The sequence below is a fragment of the Protomyctophum bolini genome, assembly GCF_963924005.1.
Source record: "Protomyctophum bolini genome assembly, chromosome: 9".
NCBI lineage: Eukaryota > Metazoa > Chordata > Actinopteri > Myctophiformes > Myctophidae > Protomyctophum > Protomyctophum bolini.
In genome coordinates, this window is record NC_137870.1 from 38,321,708 (window position 1) to 38,347,446 (window position 25,739).

At 42.3% G+C, this 25,739-nt stretch overlaps 1 protein-coding gene across 4 annotated transcripts in view; it reads right to left on the reverse strand.

Annotated features, from left to right (window-relative positions):
* Positions 1-4,219: 4,219 nt before the first annotated feature.
* Positions 4,220-25,739, reverse strand: part of sez6b (seizure related 6 homolog b) — a 79,754-nt gene continuing 58,234 nt past the window's right edge. The window contains exons 9-16 of one of the 4 annotated variants that reach the window (XM_080772658.1): positions 20,883-21,079; positions 19,729-19,923; positions 14,033-14,224; positions 10,808-11,002; positions 9,651-9,713; positions 6,704-6,812; positions 6,297-6,396; positions 4,220-5,204 (exon numbers count right to left, since the gene is read on the reverse strand). In XM_080772658.1, the coding sequence (XP_080628784.1) occupies positions 5,175-5,204; positions 6,297-6,396; positions 6,704-6,812; positions 9,651-9,713; positions 10,808-11,002; positions 14,033-14,224; positions 19,729-19,923; positions 20,883-21,079 (1,081 nt within the window). In that variant the 3' untranslated portion in view covers positions 4,220-5,174. Of the gene's footprint in view, positions 5,205-6,167; positions 6,397-6,703; positions 6,813-9,650; positions 9,714-10,807; positions 11,003-14,032; positions 14,225-19,728; positions 19,924-20,882; positions 21,080-25,739 lie in introns of those variants that run through there. The other 3 variants (XM_080772657.1, XM_080772656.1, XM_080772655.1) reach the window with 3 other exon arrangements.

Sequence of the window (25,739 nt, forward strand, 5' to 3'; positions counted from 1 at the left end):
ACTGAATCAAATAGTAATCTCAGCAAGGCAGATGGCTTCTTGGTTAGAGTGGGTGACAATATTATCACACGAAAAGATGAAATTACCTACCTAGGTTCCATCCTGGAGGCAAATCTTTCCGGTGATAAAATGGCCACCAACGTAATCAAAAAGGTCAACCAAAGAACATGATTCCTATACAGGATCTCCTCACTGGTCAACAAAAACACCTTGAAGACCTCAGGAGCCCTCGTACAAGGTTTCTTCGACTACGCTTGCACCTCCTGGTACCACAGTACCTCTAAGGCCCTTAAAACAAGGCTCCAGACTTCCCAAAACAAACTGGTCAGGCTACTACTTGGCCTCACTCCCCGAACCCACCTCACCCCTGCCCACTTTGACAGGCTGGAATGGCTTAGGATCAGAGTACAGATCCTGTTCCCCCTCACTGTATGTTTCTTTTCCCTTTTTACCTCCTATGATGATTTCCTTTTGACTATATAGTTGTGTATATATACGTCTCTAAATGTTTTGATTAATTGAAAATGGTGGGCCCTATTGTAAACAAGTATAATGCTTTATGGTGTCGTCCACTCACTGTTAACAGTTTGTGTATTGAGTTGTACTTGAAATGTACTGGAATTTTGCAAGCTGTTAATCAATCAATCAATGGGGAAGGATCAACATATGGAAAGTCAGAACAGGTCAGCTCCATATATGGAGATCTAAGGGTTTGAGGTTTGAGGTCAGATGTAGAGTTTCTGGCCAATATTGATCAGGGATCTCCTTATATGGGCTTAATATTGTTGACATCAGGAATCTCCATCCCTGATGATGTCACGTGCTCCATCCCTGATGTCACGTGCCCGACCAACCAACACACCGATGGGAAATGCACGATTCCATAGTTAACTGCGACCTTTGGTCGACTCGCAACTAAGTACTAAGTGCGTTATATTTAGAATTTTCAGAAGAAAAAAAGAAAAAGAAGGGTTTAATAATTTCTTTCCCATCGCTACACTTAGAAATTGGAAATTGCGGAAATTTGGAAATTGCGGAAATTGCGGAAATTGGAAATTGCGGAATTGGAAATTGCAGAAATTAGAAATTGCGGAAATTGGGGAAATTGCGGACCGTGGGCTATAGCCCATATCGTACGGCATACTATGGCACGCCGTTTTTCATCATTTTTGAGGACACACTCAACACACAACACTCCGCAATTTGCTAACGTTTCTAATAAATTCTGTGTTCATGTCAAGATACGGGTTTGTCTATATGTGTTCAAATATAATGTATATGTATTTGCCAGAGAATCACTGTGTTTACTTATTTAGATCCATATTCATACATTTTCCCTTAAAAAACCTGCACTATCCACAAGTTTCACACATATTTAATTTCTTTGCTAAATAGTAAGTTATTGTATCGACAATACAATGTATCGCCAGCCATGTATCATGATACGTATCGTATCGCTCGTAAAATGTATCGTTACACCCCTAGCACTATGAACCTTCCTACCCTAAGATGCATCATTATGGGGCACATGGTATGTGAGGACCATGTCTGCTGGTGAGAAGACAGCAACAGCAGGGGAGATGAGAAGGCATCATTCCTTGGGTTGAAGCATGTTGGCTCCAGGCTGGTTAAGCTCACCTGTTACTTGAAACCATCCCATTCTTTGTATATATGGACATTCACATGACACAGCTCCACACACGTCTCGTCCAGAATCGTATTGCTATTTGTGTATGTCATCTTCATTTACCCATAGGCCAGGGTGATTAGTGTATATGCAGCTTTACCAGTGCCCCGTTAGTCTGCATTATACCGGCTTCCAACACTCACAATATTTCCGCGTGTGTGCGTGCGTGCGTGCGTGCGTGAGTGAGACAGATGTGTATAAATACTTTTCTTCCACTGGGCGTAAATGATCACAATTTAACATACACAGGTTATTATGAACTTGCACTTCTATAGCTAAACTCACATTTCAATATTTCAGGCTTTAAGATGCTATGCATGTTATACATGTAGTTACCGGAGGCTTGCAACTTTATTTTGAGACATAGGAATACAGGTAGATTAGTCAGAGAACCCTCCCCAAATTGTGCCCAGTCTTCTCCCCAAAGTGAGCAGTGAGTCACTCTTTACCAAGAAATTCTCAGGCGCTCACTCTTCTGGCAGTGAGTACCCAATTAACTTCTTAACTTCTTGTTGCCTTGATGTGTTACCCACTAGTTTTTTCAAATCTGTTTTGGGCAGTCTGGTGAAAAAACTAGTAAATATTGTAAATGATTCTCTTCAATCTGGTATTTTTCCTGAGGACCTGAAAACTGCAGTTGTCAAGCCTCTCCTTAAAGAAGCTTGTGATACTGCAGGTGGCTTGGGTCACTGACTATACAGCATGTGAGGTCAGACGTGCATGTGAGCAACACGGTGCCCCCCAGGGCACGGTAGCCTGGAAACCAGACAAATCTGCCACAGGAAAAAAAGAAATCCCCGGAGGAGATTGGTCTGGCATCCTCATTTTTAATTACATTTTGTTCAACCCAGAGTTGTGGGTAAACAACCAGAACAAGGGTAGGACAGATGGTACCATCTGCAAATCCTTTGGGTGGGGAGTTGGGGACAGGACTTGAGCTGTAACCTGCCTTATTTATGCCTGGATGTCCAGAATACTCATGGTACAAAATGTCAAGATCCAAACACAGAGCGTCTTTTTTCCTTTTCTTTTTTTAAAGAGATATTGATAAAGTGGTATGATAATGTGCAGCCTACATTGTCAATAAATAAATCTTTAAAAAAAAGATCCAAACACAGAGCAAGGTGACCTGGACAATGACTCAGTACTACCTGCTCAAACCTTTACAAACATATTATATTGTTTTTTACCGGTACCGTTGTGCACTGGTAGACGTTGTGCATTGGAGGAGACCTGTTGTTCCAGGCCCCAACATTTAATTTCTCACCAGGGATGTACTGGCACACCTCCTCCTCTTAGGTATGCAGTAGGCTTACTTTGTGTGGGAGAACCTGGGCAGCCACTCACTCACTGAGCAGCTCTTATTTTTGGCTGTCTGCTGAGATACTGTAGTATTGTATGCTTTCATTTTCCACTCTTGCCAGCAGAGGGAAGCAATGCTTCACCTTTGATTGGAAGCAGAAGACAGTTTTTCTATCTTGCTATGTAAAGTTCCATTTTCAATCTTGCCTCTTTTATCTTATTTATCAATGAGATTCCAGGTTTATATAAATAGTAAAGGCTCAGCAGTCATTGTTCTATAAAAAACAAAATCTTGAGTTTTAGCAACACGATACATGAAATTACAGATCAACAATGAATGAGGCGAGCTTAAATATGATTGTGCACCACATTATGTGGACGATGTATACATATGGCATGTCTGCAACACTGTCTATTTAAGCTCGCCTCATTCATTGTTGATCCTCTTGCTGTCAGTGTCACGGACAGTTGGTATTTACTCGTTTGCTCCAACCAACTCCAAGATCAGCACCACGTAGCAGACTGTTTTCCCCTGGGGGAGTTGAGTAAAGTTGTCTTAGAATGTGCTACAGTGCTGAGCAGGGAGTAGGCTAATTATAGTAGAGCCTGAACGCCAAGATCAAATAGGCTATTCAAGAATATTTAAAATGTATAGATTGTTTTCAATCTAGAAGAGGTTTCTGAGCACCCCTTCATTAAACACTGTGTTTGTATAGAGCACTGTGCCCGAAAAACAAATGGTGCCACGCATGGTGTGCACTGTGCACACACAATGGGCCACGGCCACATACGCACGCACACACTGTTTTTTTTTTAAATATTTTTAGCCCACGATTTTGAACCCATTTTTTCTGGGTGCTACACTCCCTCTGATAACCTGAGGAGCGCTTCTATGCATGAGGACTAGTCCAAGCTGCTTCTTTTCACCTGTCAGGTTGGAGTATCCCCAGCACGTGGAAGGAACAGGTTATTCCAAACCCCACCTAGGTTATGGGCACCGATGACACTGAGGAGAGAACACGCCCCCCAGCACCCACAGCATCCCCTGGCTGGAACCCAGGATCTTCTAGCTGTGAGGTGACAGCGCTACCGACTGTGCCAGCGTGACCCCCTAACACACAGTGTTAACACATGCACAGGGATACAAAAAACGTTAAACTGACAAATTTAGTTAGAAGTATATGCATCTTTTTCTGAACAATAACTTTTATTGAAGATGCACGTGAAGTAGCTTAATCGGTACACTATGTACAATGAATCAAAAATAGGTTATTGTCATTGTCATTTGTCATCACACAAGCTTGCATGAATACATATTCTCATGTGACAGTAAATGTTCAACTATTGTATGGGTCCAAATTCAGACACAATCTCCAAACAGGCAATTGCAATATATGAATGACAGCTCACCTCAACTTTCATTTCCCCTTTCTCTCAAAGAAAGAGGAAATATATAAGTGTAATGTAACAAAGAACACATGTAAACCAAGAAAACTGAGCAGGAACCAAATATTCTGATTCTGTCATTTAAAAGTACACACGGTTCAAATGAAATCAATGTGGAATATACTGCAAACATTGGTTATTATAAGGGCCTTCCATTTAAGGCACATTTCTCTTTCTAATCTTAGCAGGTTAAATCAAAAAAATAGTTTTAAATATTTTTGGAAACATTACATTACATTTTAGAGGTTTTGGAGGAAAACCAAAAACAAATGTTTGAGTTTTCACTTGTTTTGTGAAATATTACTATAAGACCCCTCTCTGACTTGAATATATGTCCATAAAGGACTAAACATACAATGTATAATGTACATAACACACAAAAACATCTGTGGTTATATGCACTAATCGGTGCAAGCTTTGCATTGATCACCTCCACTTACTGAGATGTTGTGTTGCACTGAACGTTTTCGGGAATGCGAGAACAGGATAAAAACTGTACAAACTGCTGCCGAACCATTGCTGCTGAAGGGGCTAGAAAAATAATCCAGTGGCCCAGACTTTCCAGGGAGTAGCCTATTCTGTCCTGAACGTGTTCACTCGACAGAGGACAGGGGGGAGACATCAGTAGAGACCGACGGACAGCGGTCAGCGCAGAGATGGTGGATCGAGTGCAGATGAACGTTCAAAAGGCCAACAGGGTCCCGTTCTGCCCATGCTGAAAACACACACAGCGCTGCCTTCAGATTGAAACCTCGTACTCTCTTGTCTCCTGCAAAGAGGAGAATATGCACAACATGTCACAGAAATAGCTCTGTGACAGCAATGTGGGCTCTGCTTTTACACGATAAAATTGTACAATAGTTATGGAGGGGGGGGGGGGGGGGGGGGAGATAATAGGCCAAAAAGATAGTCAGACCATTAAATTCCTGAAGTGTTGCTTGAACCTCATCAAAAGCATGTTCAATATTCAAGGAAGCGTCGCCCTAGAGCTGATGGCAGACACTGGAACAGCAAGTGTTGATTATAGAGAATTTGTAATTAAGGTCTCACCTCATTGTTCTTCAGAGTGCAGTTATGAAAGGAGAAAGCAAAAATAAATAAATACAGAAAAACTCAAAACATCATTACCGCCTTTATTCGTCAGATACAGATGATGGAAAGTTAATCTGGATTGTTTGCTTTCTTGAATTAAAACAAGAGAATACTGTCCCAGGATATATTGTATATATAATTATGTATCAGACAGCTGCAGTTGATTACTGCTGCTTGAGTCCTCAACAAGGTGGATGATATAACTCTCCAGATCTTCCCACTGGCTATACTGTACGTTCAAAGAATTTATTTTAAAATACTACAGTTGGATGATGGTTTATAACGCACTAAATAGTTTAGGGGACAAAATGCATGTCTGATCCTCTGCTAAGTTATGAACAATCCAGACCTGTCAGGTCATCTTTCTAGGACAGGTCAGCAGTTTTTTCTGCACCACATACCTGAAATAAACTGCCTTGCCTTGCCTAGCCTATACGCACCAGGGCCTGGCTCCATCCTGTGTGCTCTGTGTTGTAAATCACGGAATGACTAAGGTTTTTGTGGAAGGTAGGGAACATAGACACAGCCTCCTCCTTGTTATCCAAGCATATGAATCACATCCTATCTTGCTGTGTGAGGATTTTAGTGAAATGGTTTCAGGGTTTCAGGGCACAGATCTCTTATTGAGAAATTGTTCTCATCGTTCCAGGTTATGCCTTAGCACAGTTTACGGAGTCACTGTTATTCTATTTGCAGACTGAATGAATCTCAATTTCTGTCTTTCTATTTGTGTTTTAGAAACATATAGACATGGTAGATGATGCCTTACCGGTGTTTCATAAAGAGAGTTGTCAAATGTGGATTCTCCATTAATGTGGTCATATGGCAAAGTAGAGGACATGGGGAGTCTTAGAGACTTCCCTCGAACCCTAAAAACAAAGACGAGAAAGGATACCATGAGATGAGAAGACATAACATGAGATCAGAACACTTCAAAATAAAATAAACTACGAAACATCAGCCTCCAATAAACAGTTTGTTTATAAATGTAAACTAATTCACAATAACTACAGTAAAACCATGTGACATACTGTACCAGCAATACCACTAAAGTATGACATTTAAACACCAAACTTTTTTATTTAAGCAGAGCTGCATGTGAACAAGGCCACTTTACTTTTAACAGAGTACTACCATAATGAGGTGCTTTTATGTCTATAATAGTAAAGAACCCACTTTGAGACGTAGAGGTAGATGCTGAAGATAAGCACAAGCAGGAATGTGACGGGAATGAAGACAGCAACTGCAACGCGGACTCCCTCCATACGCAGGTCTGCTGCAGCTACTGGTGGGCAGTGAAAGAGAGACAGACACCACGTTTTATGTTGCCCTGCTGACTGGTGGGTGTGTGTGTGTGTGTGTGTGTGTGTGTGTGTGTGTGTGTGTGTGTGTGTGTGTGTTTACTCTGTTAGCAGAGTTCGAAAGATTGAACCTATATCCAATTCATAACGATTTCAGCATTTCAAAATGAAACTAATGCTCAAGAATTTGCTGTATAGCACATGGATGCTGCAAGGCTGTATGCTGTACACATCACTCCATGTGCTTACTGTTTGTACTCATGCACCTGCCAGGTGCGATGTCTATATGTACAATATTTGATATGTGCAATATCTAATATACACAATACATTTAGTGTGGCCTGTGCAATGTTATTACTATATTTCTATTGCAATATGGTATGATACAAGCCTTGTCTTCTTCTCACACCATACATACGTGTGCTTCTAATTGTGTTTACAATGTTAACTTGGCCCGACGCTATATTCTCATCCTCTCTTACATTATGGAATTAAAGCAGAGAGGCCTTGCTGGATTATTACACAGTGCAGTGAAGAGGAGAGCTCTATAGCGAGAGAGGCAGGTAGATGACGTAGGAGTCAGTTGATGAACTGCCTACACTACGGTACAGACAATAAACGTCTGAGCTATGAGGACTCCCCTCCCAGGGGCCTATTTCACGAAACTTGGATTAGAGATTAAGCCGGGCTTTAACACATATCCTGGCTTAATATATCCTGGATCAGTGCTTAACCGGTTTCATGAAAGCTGGTTGATCTTGCCAGATTAACTTAACCAGTTAACCTGGATATGTTGAGGCTTGATTCGGTTTCATGAAAGTGATGCTACATAAGTTACCATGGGAACTTATGCTTTGGACTTAGCCTGCTCCGGACCAGGCTAACAGCCAGGTTTAACCTAATCCTGATGTCTTTACTGTTCATTAAGCAGTCAAACTGATCACAAACCAATGATGTTTTCCAGATGTATTCAATTATTATGGGTTTATGTTGCCTTATTTGTATCGGTCTGCATTAAAGGACTAATTTAAGCACTATATAAAATCAAATAACCAAAATATATAGGCTGCACAACATCATGACAGCTTGTAGATCAGCTGCTTTTGGTGAATGTTCCCCATGAATAGGTTTGCTGTCGTGCAAGTGCACGGTTAAGAATAATTATTATATTATATTATTATTCTTTGTAAAAGTGAAAACCACTAAATATTACCATTACTCATTGTTTTACAACATATTGTAACGTTTCACCCACTACTAGTCCTACATACTTACACCTAGAAACCCCATTCAAACCTATTTAGGTTCATCCTACGGTGGACATGTGTGCCTGAAAAGGAATCTTTGAAATGTTTCATAGTTTTAGAAATATAGTGCTTTCAAATTTGAGACATTTATAGGCAGATAGTGGCACTTCAAAAAATCACTTTCACCTAGAAACTCCATTCACACTTTGTAAAATTCAGCTTACTGTGGAAACACATGCTGGAACTTTTTACTTTGAAATGTTTTGTAGTTTCGGAGTTATGTAACTTAAACGCCCAATGCATTCTCAATGGCAATAGCACAAACTTTGGCATGCTAAATGAACCCATGAACCTATGACCCTCACCAGTCTGGCCCCTGTCTGGAAAACAACCCCCTTCCCCAAAGGTAGCTCCCTCAGAGGAGGGAGTTATGGCCAAATATCACAATGCGACAATATCATTATGCTTACAATATTAAGAATTCTGTTTTAAGTTAATAGTAGTGGTAAAATGTAAACTATATTTTTGGGGTAGTTAATCATTCAGTCTATCCACTATTGAGAGTATGTTCTCTCTTTAATTACAGCAGCAGTATTTATTTTAGAAGCTTAAGTCCTTGTATCAGTTGGTCTTGAATAGATTAGTAAAGACAATGAGATATACAGAAGGGGGCTGTAATGCAACTATTAAGGATGCAAACTGCCTTAATACCCCATGAAGAAGAAGGATCAGTAAATCTTTGATCCACAGAAGGGGTCTAGAGACAACAAGCCAGACTGTCTATTAAGCCAGGCTTGCTGATCCCGACTCGCCAAATCCGCCAATTCTGAGCCTCGCTTGGCTTTAGTGGAACGGAATAAACCAGGCTGTAAAGATCAGGATTTAAAAAGCCTGGCTTTGGCCTATATCCTGGATTAGTTAATCCAAGATTCATGAAATAGGCCCCTGTAAACTGAGGATATATATATCATTGCACATCATTCAATCTGCTAGAAATTGGGATGCCCAGACCTTTTTTACTTGAGAGCTACTTTCCAATTGACCAAGATCTAGCCACCAAAAAATAGGATCTTGTAACTTTCTAATGCTACTGATCTTTGTGCTCAACACTCTTGAAAACAAAGTGGGTTAACAGGCCATTGTTGATGTCAATCAATCAAGTCACCAAGTTAATTCAAGTGTCATGTCAGATGCCAAATTATATATGTTTTAGGGCCATGTCATGTGGTCTACCTGCGCAGCCTTTGTGATCTACTGGTAGATCACGATCTACCTTTTGGCCGCCCCTGAATGAATAATGGATGTATTATAAAATAGTATAATATACTATTTTATAATCCTACATCCATTATTCATTAATTCATTCATTCATTCCCTATTGTTATGTAGTTCTCCTTTAATAGGAAACATGGCTGTTTTTGATTGCTGAAAACAGTGCTACAGAGGAAACTGACAATGTAACGTCACCCATAGCATTTTTACGCCCATCTGCAGTAAACCGCCATTCGAAAATGTTATATTATTATGCAGGCTGACGCTGAGTGGAAAAACACTGTGATGTAAAAGGACTCTTACCGTCTAATCGGCGCCCATCATACTCCATTGTGTGGGCTGTAAAAGACACGGCACATGTTAAACCTCAGGAGGAAATGAACATAATGGACGAAATGAACTGGCTGATCCCTTCGTTGTTTGTCTAACAGAGGTGTGTTTGTGTTTGTGTGAAGAGACTCAACCCGTGTACAACAACAGTCCTGCATTGGCATCCCTATTGTCAAGTCAAGTCAAATCAATTATATATACCTTTACATATATTTCACCCGGTGCCAATTGCCTAAACTGTAATCCTGGGCGAGAGGCGAGCCCCGAACTGAGCTCATGCTTCCTTCAATGCATGAGGAGTCCAAGCCACACACCAAACCAGTTCCTTTCCCCCCTCCATCAGGCTGACCAGGGGGAGGTAGTATAGACTTTATGTGGATTACTGCATGTTTTTTGTGAAGGTACTACCTACCCAATTTGATTTATTATAAGCATATTTATATACTGTAAAGCACATTTTTCCAACAACCAAAGGCATGTCATTAACACGCTTTTAGGATTTAGAAGGTCTAAATAGGTTAAGAAACACACATCCGACCACGAACATGATACAATGGATCCCTAATTGAAGATAATAAAGTTCTTAGCATCTATACTAGAATGCCTCCTTATCGGTTCCTTGACAATTTGAATGTCACCCACGCGTTTCATTTTATCCATTTATTTACTGTAATGTGTGGGAGTTGGGATTTAACACTATGCCCTTGTCCATGATGTTCTCTGTATGAAAAGAAAAGTATCCATGTGAGTGGACTGTCTTTAAACACTGTGCTGTTATCATACTTATGAATTCAGACTCCCCAGTGAAAAGGAGTAACAGTTAGCCTCTAAGCGGATGAATAACAATCAGACAGTTGATGTATGCATGCTTGCCTGCATGCATGCTGCACGCAACCACGCACATATGCAGACACACACATGAAGACAGACGCGCACAGCACGCTCACACACACGCACGCACGCACGCACGCTCACACGCACACGCACACGCACACACACACACACACACACACACACACACACACACACACACACACACACACACACACACACACACACACACAGAGTGCAGAATCATGAATTATGAATTATGAAAATGAGTATAGCTCTCCTTGCATGCAGTTCCTCACCTCTGCAAACAGGTGGCAATCCACTCCAGTGGGACGGGTGTCCAGGGACACAGCGGAGGACAGGCTCCCCCAGTAACTGGTGGCCAGCGTGGCAGGTGTAGCGCAGCGTCTCCCCGGCCTGGAAGAGCAGCTTGTCTGAGCTGGGTACTCCGTATGTCGGCGTACCAGGGTTACTGCACGGCTCAAACGTTTCAGCTGGGAGAAGAAAGAAGGAACTACTTGAACGCTACTGTTATATCCTTCATTGTACGCAAAGTAACAATATTTTGACGCAGTGTTGGGCAGTAGTTACTAGTAATATATTACTGTAATAGTGTTACTTTTCCCAGTAACGAGTAGAGTAAGGTATATTATACTCTGACAAAACAGTAATATATACCTATTTACTTTGTAAAATTAGCACAAATGACATATTACTTTTAGTTTTTTAGTTTTGTTGGCTGTTGGCTCACAACAAGGTCGAGAGAGATTGCTGCTTCATTGTATCGCCTTTAAGGGTGATTTGTGACTCTTCTTCCTAATATTATTATTCAAAACAATTGGATTCAGTTCTAAAAGAAGCTGAATAAACAGATTGTGTGGGGGGGGGGGCGCAAAAGTAATATGTAGGCCTAATATATTAGTCTTGATTCCAAGTAATAAGTAATGAATAAATTATTACTTTTTCTAAAGAGTAATAAGTAATAAGTAACATTACTCTCCTAAGTAATATTGCCCAACACTGATAGACGCATCATATTGTGAGCTTATACATTGGTTATTTCTGTCAAATGTTTTCTGTCCATTTCTTTCAGAATGAAGGCTTAATATGACATGCAGGGATGCTAGGGTTCATGGGATTAACGTGGACTGTGCACACAGAAAATCCTACTATTCATTCATATTGACTCATAGAGTATACAAATGTATAACCAAATGAACCCGTAAAGGGTCATCCACACCAAGCACTATAATTATAACTATAACTACAAATATATTGTTTTATAAAATGTTCTAACTAAAGTGGACGGCAGAGTCCCTACTCACAACTATAAGGAGAATATAATTACAGTGATTGATGTGGATGGCCCTCAAGGTATACATTTGGTTACATTTGTGCACTCAGAATTAAACACTCAGTATTTTACAGTGCACTCAGAGACAACGACTGACTACATCATTCAAACATGGATGGACAGACTTGACACTTCACTTTTTACAGTCTATGGTGACACACTCTATATTAATTTGAATTTACCAACAAAACTGTCGTAAAACAACATAACAAGCAAGGTGTATTTTTGCACAAAACTACTTCTGACCAGTCCAGTGAATAATTATCTTTGTCACTGGTATTTATGTTCTTCATTAAGTGTAATGGTGCTGTTACTAACATTTTCATTCAATTGAACTGTGTCTATCCCTATATGCACGCACGCGCACGCACACACACACACACACACACGCACACGCACACGCACACGCACACACACACACACACACACACACACACACACACACACACACACACACACACACACACACACACACACACACACACACACGGTTCTCAAAGCCTTGAATCCTGTTCCTCATTTGTCTCTGACAACACAGGCTCCACTATCAGACTGGAAGTATGTCAGGCTCATTATAATATCATTTCCCTCTTTAAACAACTCGGAATGCACTCTTCGCATGGAATTAACTTTTCACATGCTGCCAAATGAGGGAGCCACTGTCTTCACTCTCACCTCTATCTTAGCGCCGCCTAATAATTCATTTTAGCTGGACTGAGGAAACGACTTTGGAGAGGACAGGATGGGACAGGTCATTGTAATGCATGAGATGGTAATCGGGGACAGCGGAACGCTTCAATTGCTCTGTCAAACAGGAGGAAGAAAATGTGTTTCTAAAAACTCGTGTCACCTTCAACACAGGAGAACATTAAGTAGCAAAAAGTTATTGTCTCCCAGATTGCGCGCGTGTCCAGTCCACGTACTCACACATACTACTATAAGAGCACCGAAGTCTGACGTCCCTTTCAGTAGAGGGCGCCAGTACACAGGTTCATGTATTTTTTTTATTTGCATTGAAATCCCCATCCCCCCGATTTTAGGTCGCTTCATATAAGAACTGTGTTTGAAAATGTGTACATTTCCACCTTCAGTCGATGCTTCATATCCATATGAGTGAAAAGGCCGGGATGATCGGTTTATTTTTCAGTTCTTATATGAAGAGAACTAAAATCCCCCTATGGGGATTTCAATGCAAATAAAAAGCACACAAACCTGTGGACTGGCGCCCTCTACTGACAGTGACGTCAGGACTTCGGTGCTCTATATGCATGCATATTATGTTTCAACATAGTCACTCTTAAGTTGTTAACATAATTTTGTATCACATACGCATACAAAACAAAACATGCACACAGCAAGTGGAAATAGAACGATTCCCTGTTAGTTTCACACAATGGTCTGTGTATTTTAACAGAGAAGATTGTGTTGCACATCTCAATGCCTATATTTAGGCCAGGTGCTGGATGTCAGGCATCAAGGCAAACATCAAGGAAGAGAAAGAACATCCGCACACTAGTTTCTAGAGCTCCGAGACTTACTTTATTTAGAGGCAAAAAATTGCAACGTTTCAACCAAAATTGCCTGATGAAGTCCTAGTACAGGTCGAAACGTTCTCTTCCCCTTGTATTTTAACTACCACTGAACCCTACTACCTAGTGTCACTTTTCTGGGAATGTCATAATAGTAGGGAACCATTCGGCAAAAATATGCCGACATTCAGCAAACATAGTGATCTACAAGCTCACAAACGCATCAGCGCATTGTGAGCTTGTAGATCTGTAGAATATTTGCAGCTATATCTTGCACCACCCCTTATCGCTAAACCTATTTGCCCATTTGTTAAAACTACTTTAATACATTTTAAAATACTTCAAATAGCTGATCTACAAGTTCACAACGTGTCAATGTAGATCGGCTAGTTGAACTATTGTAAAATGTTTTTAAATAGTAGTGTCAGAGACTTTGGGCTGTATTTTGTGTATCTTAAATACCAGGTCTTATTACTTAACTTAAGACCTGGAGGCGTGGTCAATGCCATTTGGCTATTCTGAGTGGCCAAACAGCATTGACCATGCCTCCAGGTCTTAAGTTAAGTAATACGGCCCACATTTGTGTTCACATATTTTGACACATACAGTATACAGAATATAGTGCAGTATACTGTACATACGCAGGCATCTGGGCAGCTTCTGGTTCCACTTGGGGCCCGGGGAGCCGTGGTTGTAGCAGGTGAGCAGGCTGTTTCCAGACAGGGTGTAGCCCTTGTCACAGATGTACTGAATGGTTGAACCGACGGTGAGGCGAGGGCCCGTCAGCACACGCCGACTGTGATCCACCTTCCCAGGGTCGGCACATGATACCACTGTGTGGGGACGAAGACAAACAGCTCGTTGACAAAGGGAAGCTATCAAATTTATGTCGCCGTAAACAGTAACCTCTAAAGTTAGACAGATATATAGATAGGCCTTTATTTATCCCCGTGGAGAACATGTCACAGTAGCGCCGGCCGCAGTATAGCCATGAAAACAAAAGAAGACAAAGTGTAGGACAGGTAGAGGTAAGAGCACAGAGAGATACACCTCAAGATAAAAGAAATGAAAAGTAAAATGTAATATAGATACAAGTACAAAATAAAAGTAAAATTATGTAGAGTTATAAGCCTGACAGCAATGAATGTATCTATACATACAATCAACAGTATGTATGAGGCGAATAATACATAAATGTTATGGCACTTTTTCATCGATCCTCTGTGGAAAGTGCATTGACATTTTGTTTTGTTATCATTATCATTGGTTAATAAGAACAAACTCCATAAAATCATCAACGTGTACAGCAAAATAGCTGGGGTACGATTTGAGAGTATGACCTCAATGTATGAGACCCGGGTACTCAGGAAGGGGAAAGCTATTACTAGGGACAACACACACCCGTTACACAGCCCATACCATCTTTTACCATCAGGGCGACGGTACATGGTACCTTCCCTGCAGGCTATAGGGCCTCAAGATCGTTTGTTCCCATAAGTATAGGACTTATGAACAAGCAGGCCCCATCTCAGTTCCGTGCATAAAGTGTGATGTGATGCCTCTTGGAACTATGACTGGTGGCCTTCTGTTGGCACTGTTTCTTTATTGTCTATATGTACTGTGTGCTCTGTTTGTTTCCATGTGTTTTATGTATATCCTGATGACTGCTGTGCACAAAAGGACAAATAAAAGTATCTATCTATCTAAGTACAGTGGGAATTTGGATAATAGAAAGCCAATCAACAGTGAATATAATGAGCGATACCATCTAGTGAAATATTTACAGCAGTTAAGCTAAGTAACCAAGTCCATGTGCACAATAATATGTGCTGGAGTTGAGGAGGTGTCAAGAAAAGAACAGAGTACAGGGCGTATTTTGTTATCAAGGGCCACCGGCACAATGGACTGACCAAGTCACTCGTCTGAAGGTGCTCAATCCGTCCTCAATCATCATCCTCGTTAGCCAATCATAGAGGGGGTGGGAAGCGTTACGTCAGGAGAGCTTCCATCTCCCCCCTCATCCGCCCCTCCGTAACTATACCAGAATATCCATTTTAGCCCATTCTGACCTGAGATCAGATTCATACAAGGTTTCCGCTGGACACACACTGGTCTGATTAACCCATTCTGACCTGAGATCAGATTAAAAAAATGTCAGTCGACTCTTCGATTTTTCAAAAATAGCAAACCTACAAGCTCGTAGCGCGCCACTCGGTGGCGCGCTATGAGCTTGTAGATCTGCTATTTTTCAATAGCTAAAGCATAACATGATGCTAACACCAAAATGGGTGCCCGTTCAGAATGGGTTAACTACAACTGCAAAACCAGCCTTCTTCACCAACTTGTTCAGTTGCTGAGTGCCCACTGAATTGATGACGTTACCCCCTCCACACACACACACCAGAACGTGGCAAAGAGAGGACTGTTGCACACATTTAAGGACCTGAGCCTCTTCAGGAAGAATAGCCTGCTGCCCTGCTCTGTCCCCTGAATATACAGTATATTGTCTTTTGAATGGTAACTTTTATTACACAATAGGCCTACTCACTCAAAAACAAACACTAAAAAACTACTAAACTAAAACAAACGTCGAATAAAAACTAGCAAACCCGCTCTAAAAACAAATTCAAACTAACTGTTCCTCCAGGAACGCGCCCAGGGGGCCAGGCCGGTTCCAGCGTGCCACCCCGCGTCCGAAATAGTTTATAAATGACAGTTACCGTGCGGCAGTCCCTCTACTGTACTGTACTGTATTGTCACTGTACTGTACTGGCACACCCGAAAGCATCATATATATACAGTAAATATGTGTGTATGTGTATGTGTGTGTGTGTGTGTGTGTGTGTGTGTGTGTGTGTGTGTGTGTGTGTGTGTGTGTGCGTGTGTGTGTGTGTGTGTGTGTGTGTGCGTTAGGTTGCGCACAGGTGGTGAAAAACAACAAACAATGTTGTTTTCCTGCTCATACCCAGCCAGCCAGCTACCCAAATACCCAGCCACCCACCCACACACACACACAGCTCCGTAAGGGAGTGGTTGCACCACTCAAAAATTGTCAAAGCCAACTAAAACTAAGCTGAGGTGTAGGGGGGCGAATAGAAAAGGTGACAGCACAGTTCCTTGGCAGTTGCTCACCAGCACATTTCACAGTCAACCCTGCTGTCTGAAATACTGAGGTCTGCATGTGAGGTAATCTGTAATCCAGGCCGCTAGGCTGTGCTCCAACCGCTGCATCACAGAGAGCTTCTCAGCAAGTCAGCGTGGTTTGATGGCGTTGAAAGGGCTGGAGTGGAAAAAACTCGACTTCTCACAGTGCTGTACAGCCTCTGTGGAGCAGGTAGATGATAGGCAAACTTCAGATCAGGACCAGGGATAGGTTTGACCTTCCGCTGACTCACTTCTGTTCTGAAACAAAAGGTCCTGGAGTATAAAGACCCGGGAATGACAACTCTGCCGGCTTCCATCCAGATGGGGGAAGGCCAAGGACTATCGCTGCGTAACAGGAGCCATTGTTTCTGAAGATAAGATCGGATCGTACAGCTTGTCAGCCTGAGCCCCGGATACATTAGCCCACAGAGGGGGTGTGTAAAGAGATTAGCACTGCCTCTCACAGCAGCCCGTCCCAAACCCAATTCTGGGCTCAGCAGGAGAGGGGCCAGCGTAGCAGTGGTGACCGCATGGAAGTCAGCCATCTTGGAAGCCAGTAACGCTGGTCATCACCATTGCAATTGTGTGTGTGTGTGTGTGTGTGTGTGTGTGTGTGTGTGTGTGTGTGTGTGTGTGTGTGTACACTAGTGCATATTTTATACACACTTTTACTTTTGCATGACCACTATTGTGTCAGTGTGAGTGCACAAGTGTGTCCAAGAGCACAAATAGGCTAATGGGTTTATATTGTATTGTTCATATAGATTTCATATAGCATTCAACATAAAAAAGAATCTATTGCCAAAACCAACTTAGTTTATACGGAAGTGCTTGGATATAACAACAAGAATAAGAAGAATGTGAAACTAACTAATACTTCAGTTCCATGCACTGTACTGAAGTTCTAATATTGAACTTGATTGTATTTTGCGTGTCTTTTAAGTACCAGGTCTTATTACCTAACTTGAGTAAACTAAAGACCTGGAGGCGTGAATAGCCAAATGGCATTGATCACGCCTCCAGGTCTTTAGTTTACTCAAGTTAGGTAATAAGACCTGGTACTTAAGACACGCAAAATACAGCCCTCTATGATAGTGTTTATGAAGCATGCTATATGATACATGAACCATGTGATCGCCTCACGGCCAGATCAAAGAGTGTTATAACTCTCTTTCAATGGCGTACTTACTGGGCCTGAGCTCTTGGTTATATCCCCATGTCTAGCAGCCTGCAGCATATATATTGTCTAATCCTGGCTCACTGTCACTGACTCCATCTTGGGCCAGGCCAGAGGCCAGCTGGCTCTGTCCTTATCGCATGGAGAGCCTGGCCTGCACAGTCACTATAGTTGTCCTGGCAAGTTCGGTGCCCTCAGTGCAATATGAGTCACCCCAATGTTGTGTATTGTTTGCACACTAGTTCATCTAGAGTTTGATTCTATAAACAGATAAAAATTGCCTTATTTTATATATATATATATATATATATATATATATATATACGGCACTGTGTTGTAGTTGGTTAAAGCACCTGTCTAAGAGGAGATCCGGGGTTTGAAATCCCAGCAGTGCCTTTTCAGGTCTTCAAAATTGTAGATCTCCAAGCTGCACAGAACCAAATTAGATGTGCTATACAAGAACTATATACAAGACTGTGTCCTTGACTTAGCACAGTGCAAACTGTGCTAAGTCAAGATCAGCCAGCTCTGAGAACAAAGTCCACATAACACTGTTGGCTTAGTTAGTTAAAACATTGGCCTAGTTCCCTAGTAATTTGTTCTCCACATTTGATCTCCTGGAGCAGTGAGCCGCAGCCAAGGAGCGGTGAGCTGCAGCCGTGCCTCGCTCGGGAATCATTTGATTAGTTGATTTGACCCACCCAATCCAACCCATTGATGCTGAGTGCCAAGCAGGGAGGCATTGGGTCCCATTTTCACAGTCTTTGGTATGACCCGGCCAGGGATCGAACCCCGACCTCCCAGTTTCATGGTGGACACTCTAACCACAAGGCCACTGACTGGCTAACTAGAGTTAGTAAAACTGTAAGTATAGCATATCCTTGGCATAATGCAATGGGAAGCACTAGAATAAGCTAGCTCTGAATGATTCAAGATACTTTTATCACATGCTCATATAGTACGTATGTACAGTTGTCCACTGAAATCCTGGTACAGTAGCATGAAAATAGCATGCTGTGGCGCTCTGGCTTAGTTGGTTAAAGTACCAACAGTCGATTCTGTGTTTGTACTTAAGTACAGTACTTGCATAAATGCACTCAAGATAGGTCCCGAAAGATGGTGAACTATATGCCTGGGCAGGGCGAAGCCAGAGGAACCTCTGGTGGAGGCCCGCAGCGGTCCTGACGTGCAAATCGGTCGTCCGACCTGGTGTCCGACCTGGGTATAGAGCACCGAAGTCTGACCGTCAATATCGGTAGAGGGCGCAAATCCACGGGTTCATGTACTTTTTATTTGCATTGTAATCCCCATAGGGGGATTTTACCTCATATAAGTACTGTGTTTGAAAAATAAACATGTCACCCCGTGACCCCGGCCGCTTCACTCATATGGATATGAAGAATCAACTGACTACTGCTACTGAATTAGTTACATTTTCGCTATAAACAGACTATCATATATGAGTGACTGACTGTCGCAAACGATACAGAGACACCTCCCTGACAATAACACAGAGACAGCATGATTATTTTTGGACCACAACGCTTATACGAAACGATTCTAAGAGGACCCCATGTCATTCTCCATAGAGAAATGACTTCCGTGAAACGGGCAGAACCATGGGGATGAGCGAGTGACGTCAGGACTTCGGCGCTTGAAAGACTAATCAAACCAGCTGGTATATATATAGTGCTTAAGTTTCCAACACTGCAAACCTGTCCATCGTTGTGCTTCTTGGCTGGGCACAAGTGGTGTTACTAACCCATTCTGACCGGGAACCCGATTTGGGGTTAGCATCATGTTATGCTTTAGCTATTGAAAAATAGCAGATCTACAAGCTCATAGCGCGCCACCGAGTGGCGCGCTACGAGCTTGTAGGTCTGCTATTTTTGAAAAATCGAAGAACGACTGACATTTTTAGAATCTGATCTCAGGTCAGAATGGGTTAATCAGACCAGTGTGTGTCCAGTGAAAACCTCGTATGAATCTGATCTCAGGTCAGAATGGGCTAATTACCTCTCTCACAGCTGGGCAGATCGCCACTCCAGGTGAGGTCCCACTGGCACATGAGCAGCTCCGTGCCGACCACCTGGTATCCCGGGTAACACTGGTAGGTCACCACCGTGCCGTGCACCAGCTCCGGGTGGGAGGTGCTCTTCCAGCCGTTGGAGATCTCTGGAAGCTCTGGGCACGTGTCGTTACGAGGAACCTCTGGGGAAGTGAAGAGAGAGAGAGAGAGAGAGAGAGAGAGAGACAGAGACAGAGAGACACAGAGAGAGACAGAGGGAAGAAAGGGTAGGTGGAGAATGACGTAAATATATCTCATTGGATCATCCAGCACTCGGGTCCTTCTTTCCTGCACATTGTGATATTTATACATTTTATCAAGGTCATCTATCTACTGCCTAGTGTGCATATTAGGCTGTGAGTTTTATGTATGCTGCCTTTGTCTTCTGTCTGAACGGACATCCCTGCACTAGTGTCCTCTTGCGTGAGTTCTATTCTGTATACTTGTCCACGTCATTATTCAATGGGTTAGTGTTCATTCTTTTCTATTGAATTTTCATGGTGCACAGAACAAACATTGGTGTAAATTTAAGACTGAGAATTCGACATAGGACTGAGCGCCAAATCAAACGGTACTTTTGGCAATGTAATTCTGCAAAAACATGAGGGAGTGCATGGCGAATGCTTATTTTCCTGCTTTTCTTGTCAGGCGACTCAGAGAATCCGTTGGGACAATGAGTGTACTCTACTCTGCCAGGCTCCTTGGCTGCAACCACTCTGTCCAAGGGACAAGCCAGGAGGTTCAAAGCCCTGTGTTTACTAGGCTCATTTAGGCAAACCCACCAGGGTAATTGTGTTCAGGTACCATGCAGTCCAATTCTGAGACAACCGCACCCCCCCCCACACCCCCTTGGCAGCATTCATTTATATATTTTCTCAGCGTGACAGGTGAACTCACAACTTCCTATTTCCATGTTGCTATTTGCTACCTGCATGCTGCAGCCCCCCCACCACTAAGAATGAAGTACATTTTATCAGAGTTAGTTTGTTGGCCGTGGTAGTGTGTGGACGGACGCAGTGATGGAATGGATTGATAGCACTGATAAATCGTTGGTATCTTTGTTCTATAGTGTCCAGTTCTAGAGCCTGAGTGGATTTTTTACCGAAGAAGTGGACCATGAAGCCATTGCCGTAGCCGTAGATGTTGGTGGCGGGGTCGGACTGGAACTGGATGGTGACGTCGGCCGTGGAGGTGTACAGCTTGAAGCGGGGGCGCGCCCCGCCATACTGACCCAGAACCTTGGCCGTCAGGTCGTCGCCATCGTAGAAGGTCAAAAGGTCATTCTTGCCTATGTTCAGCCTGCAGAGACAAGGTGGCAGAAATCAGTACACATGCACTGAAGCAAAGAGCATGCATGTTTTTTTTCCATTGAACACATGTGTGAAGATTTAAAGCCTGATTATAACGATGATTTGGCCATGACTGATGCGGCTTGATAGCATGTGTCCACTATGACAGGGTGTGCTTGTGAACGACTGTGAAAGTCAGCTGTTACTTAAGATGTCGAGTCTTTTCAGTTTGAAAAGGCTTGTAGTGTGTTTAAGTTTTAACACGGTACTACAGTATAACACATACCGGTATTTATTATTATTATTATTTGTGGACTACTGAAAAGTCAGCTATCCTCTCGTGGCATATGATGCGAACCACAGTGTGAGAAAAACGACATGCCAAGACAGGATTTATCCTTACTTATAGGCACACGTCTGCCTTGCTTTGCATCTCATTATATTATATATCCCCCTCCAAATGCAGCAGATTACACTATAGTGCTGCATTGGATTCTGAGTAACCGAGTGTCTATTTTGGTCAGAAACAACTCTCACTTCTCTGTGTCTAAAAGTAAACTGAGGGTGCCCTTTGAGAAAACACTTTACTTGAGTGTACCAAGAAAGCATTCCGCCACTGCTGTTCCTGTCTATAATGTGCTGATGGCAAACTGTCTGGCAATATCCCAAAATTGTTTTGCTGGCATCACCGTGTGTTAGGAGCATCTTGGGGAATTGAATATACATCACATAAAACATAAAAGTTTGCTGCAATTTCTCATTTTACAAAGGGACTGTCCATTCTAATGACTAGCTATGATATGTGACAGCAATTTCTGTTACATTTACGTACCTCAATCAAGCAGCTGTGTGAGCACATGCCAGCACAATTATGTCGTTATATTGCTGAACACAGTTGCATTTTTCTCTCAAATTATAGGCCTATACCCTCATTTGGGAATAGAGTGGGCAAGCATTCATTTCTCACATATGAAAGCCAGTTACAACTACACTATAATGATTCTGAGTGATTCCCTTCATCCCATGATGCATTATTGTCTCCCAATGGGAACCATGTCTTGACAGAGGATAATGTGCCTCGCAACAAGGCGTGACGGGTGGTCACTGTTGCGAACAGCATAATTATGAGGTTTAGCCACATGTGTGTGCTACACACATTGCTATTTACACAATACCCTCCAGCATTTAGGGGAGCTTCTAAAACTGCATCCGAGGGATAATTTTCCAGCAGACAGATGGATGACAGAATCATAAGATGTTATTAGCAATGGATGTTGACCCAAAAAGGAAATGGAGCCTCAGCTTGCAAAGAAAAGGACCACTTTGGGATTTCGGAGTTGGAATTATTCTGTCTGCACCGAGAAATTGCTGCTCCTGCAAACCTCAGCGCTGTTTAGAAAACGTCACCTGGGATGGAGCTATCTTCCTTTGTAGAGCGAGGGGGGATGTAGAGCGTAGAGGATATGACTTAGGCAGAATAAAGCAGTGACATGCTCTATGCTGTCGCTAATTAATCACCAGCGGCTCCTGATAAAACTCATTAGCGAGCCAGAGATTGAGCCATTAATCTCTCTGGGAGCATGTGGAAATCAAGAGCTCAGGAGCTTCAGAATGAATCAACACACTGCCATCCCCGGAGAAAAGACCAAACGTCTACTACTTTCGATCTTTTTCAGCCAACATGAGAGAAGAATTGCAAGAGTAAGTTTGAGGCTGATCTGTGTTCCAGCTATAGGCCTGCAGTGAGGAATGGCCAGTTGTCTTTGTAGACTGAACAGCTTGGGTTGTTTCATAACTACAGAGGCGCTCGCGCGCACGCACACGCACACGCACACACACACACACACACGCACACACACACACACACACACACACACACGCACACACACACACACACACACACACACACACACACACACACACACACACACACACACACATTATTGACAAGTTCTGTATGTGTTCTTGACAGACTTCTAAAACCCAAGCGTGCAATGCATACACGTCCACTTACAGTACTTAAACCATCAAGGTCACACGCACGCACGCGCGCGCACACACACACACACACACACACACACACACACACACACACACACACACCCCCCCCCCCTAAGTAGACCTAAGGTACACACACACACACACACACACACACACACACACACACATTATTGACAAGTTCTGTGCGTGTTCTTGACGGACATCTAAAACCCACAGCTGCAAATCCTCCCAGCTTTCCATGTTCATTTGATTCCAAACAGATAAAAACTCTCGGTCTACTCAGAGGGCAAGACAGATTGAGAAATATTGTTCGCTGGTGTCAAATCTGTTGTGATTAAGTTAAACAAGGCTTTGCATAGCTCCACAGTGCATCTGTGGAGAGAAAAAAAATCAATCACAGCTTCCAGTCCCTGACACTAATTTGATTTAGTTCAATTTGAAAAAACAAGGCTCAGCTTGGCTTGGCCCACGGGAGCAGCTGCCACAAACCACAAACCAACTGCTTTCACAACACATTTTACCCCTACTACTCTCGGTAGGCTTTGTCACTTCGCTTTCTCTGAAAATAATCTACAGTATTTGCCAAATGGAGGTGAAATGTGTCTGTATGCCACTTTTGCATTAATTATTTTGATATGCTTCAGTCAAACTGTTTGCCATATTCTCAAAATTAGTTTAATATCTATCTACCTGTTCCAATAAAGAGCACCTGCATGTGAGCCATTAAAACCAAGCAGCGCAACCTTTATCTATTGTAAACTAATTTGTATCACTCGGTTTTAGGAATAGTATGAGAATGACAATCATTATGTGATGTAGGTAATGTTTAGTAATAGGTAAGGTAATTACGCTGCAATGTATACTAAGGTAGAAAACTGACAAGGAAATAGGGTTGTCTAAGTACATGAACTTAAGAACAGACTTATTGAAGTCCAATTGAGAGAAATGTACACCCCCGCATTTTCAGTATATTTGCACATTTACATGTACATTTCTGATGAAATATTGTGAAATACAACCACTGCGTAAAATAGAGATTTGCATCACATTCTTCTGATATGTAAATCTTTCTATTTAGCAGAGAATCCACAACCAACTGAATCTTTCATGACCCTGCCACAAAAAAACAAGTACATGAAAACAATCTACCAAAATTATACTGCTCCATTAATAAATAAATATAAACATCCCCAATAGTTCACAACATTCCCAATTAGGGTCTGCTGTCCTCGATTGGGTAAGTCATTGAAGGAGCCATCAGTAGAAACTGGGTTAACCAAATGTGAAGCCCCCAATCCATTACTGTCATAGCCAACATTTAAAGTGTATTAAGACAATATTTTGACAAATATGGCTAGCACACCAGCCATAGTGACAAGCTCTGAGACAAGGTGTACCTGAAACTATGTTGAATTGTAACATGCTTAAGTTTCTTACACAAAAGCACATCTGGCTAAAATTGGTGTTAATGTAGTGCTGCTCTCAAGAAAGGCTAAATCCTGATGATGTTAATACAATATAACTAGTAGTGGTTGTAGGCGGTCTCCCTACTATTCTACTGTTATGACCCTGATATGTCATTAAAGTTAGTTGAAGCAGACACCGCCATCTTTATTGTAGTTGGGACGTCACAGCAATTACCTCTCCTCATCAGCCAAAGGGGGCAATTATGGACATTAAGCTTTAATTAATTAATTAACTTTAACTACTACAATATGCACCTCCTCGCCTTTTCTATTTTATTATAATTATCGTTTTACTAATTTGGGTGCTATACGGTATACGGTCCTGTCAGAGGCAGAACTGTCTTCAGTGGACATGTTGGGCAGACTCTTAACAGTCCAGTGCATCTTTGAAATATGGGCAGCACGAACCAGCGTACAACAGTAGGAGCTATCATGAGACAAACTCTTGCTCCCCACTCGCTTCCTATACTCATTCCCTCCCTCCCTCGCTCCCTCCTCTCTCATTTCATGGCGATCCATAATTGTAATTTGATACGCCCCAGTGATAATGTCCCTTCTGCCATTACACAGATGTGGTCATTAACGAATGAAATGTGTGTATGTGAGCAGTGTACTGTACAGTATGTGGGTATGTGGGCAGAGAGAGAGAGAGAGAGAGAGAGAGAGGGAGAGGGAGAGAGAGAGAGAGAGAGAGAGAGAGAGAGAGAGAGAGAGAGAGGGAGAGAGAGAGAGAGAGAGAGAGGGGAACCCAGGCCAGGCGGGATAATATATTATCATCAATATATAATTATCAATTAGCTTGCACTGAGGGAAAATGGTTGGATGCCGGACAGGTTTACTCAGTCAGAGAGCACGTCAAGCTTTTATGATTTAAGAACATAGCAGCTAGTTTCACAGTCAGGCTGATCAATTAACAGGCCACTAAATCCGAGACCTGAGCGTTTAATCCATACAACGTCATCACTGTAGTGTACAGTATTGCGCAGCACACACAATGCTTCCCCCCCCCCCCTTTTCTATAATTTTGATCCCCATTGTACCCCATTTTTTCACCCGGTGCCAGTTTCCTAATAACCCTGGATGCTACTCTCCCCCTGCCAACCTGGGGAGAGCCCCGAACTGACCTTTAAAGGGACACAAAAAAGATATATGTTAATGACGTTTAGAAGATTTAGAACACTTCCATGGGGGTCTTTATGTGTG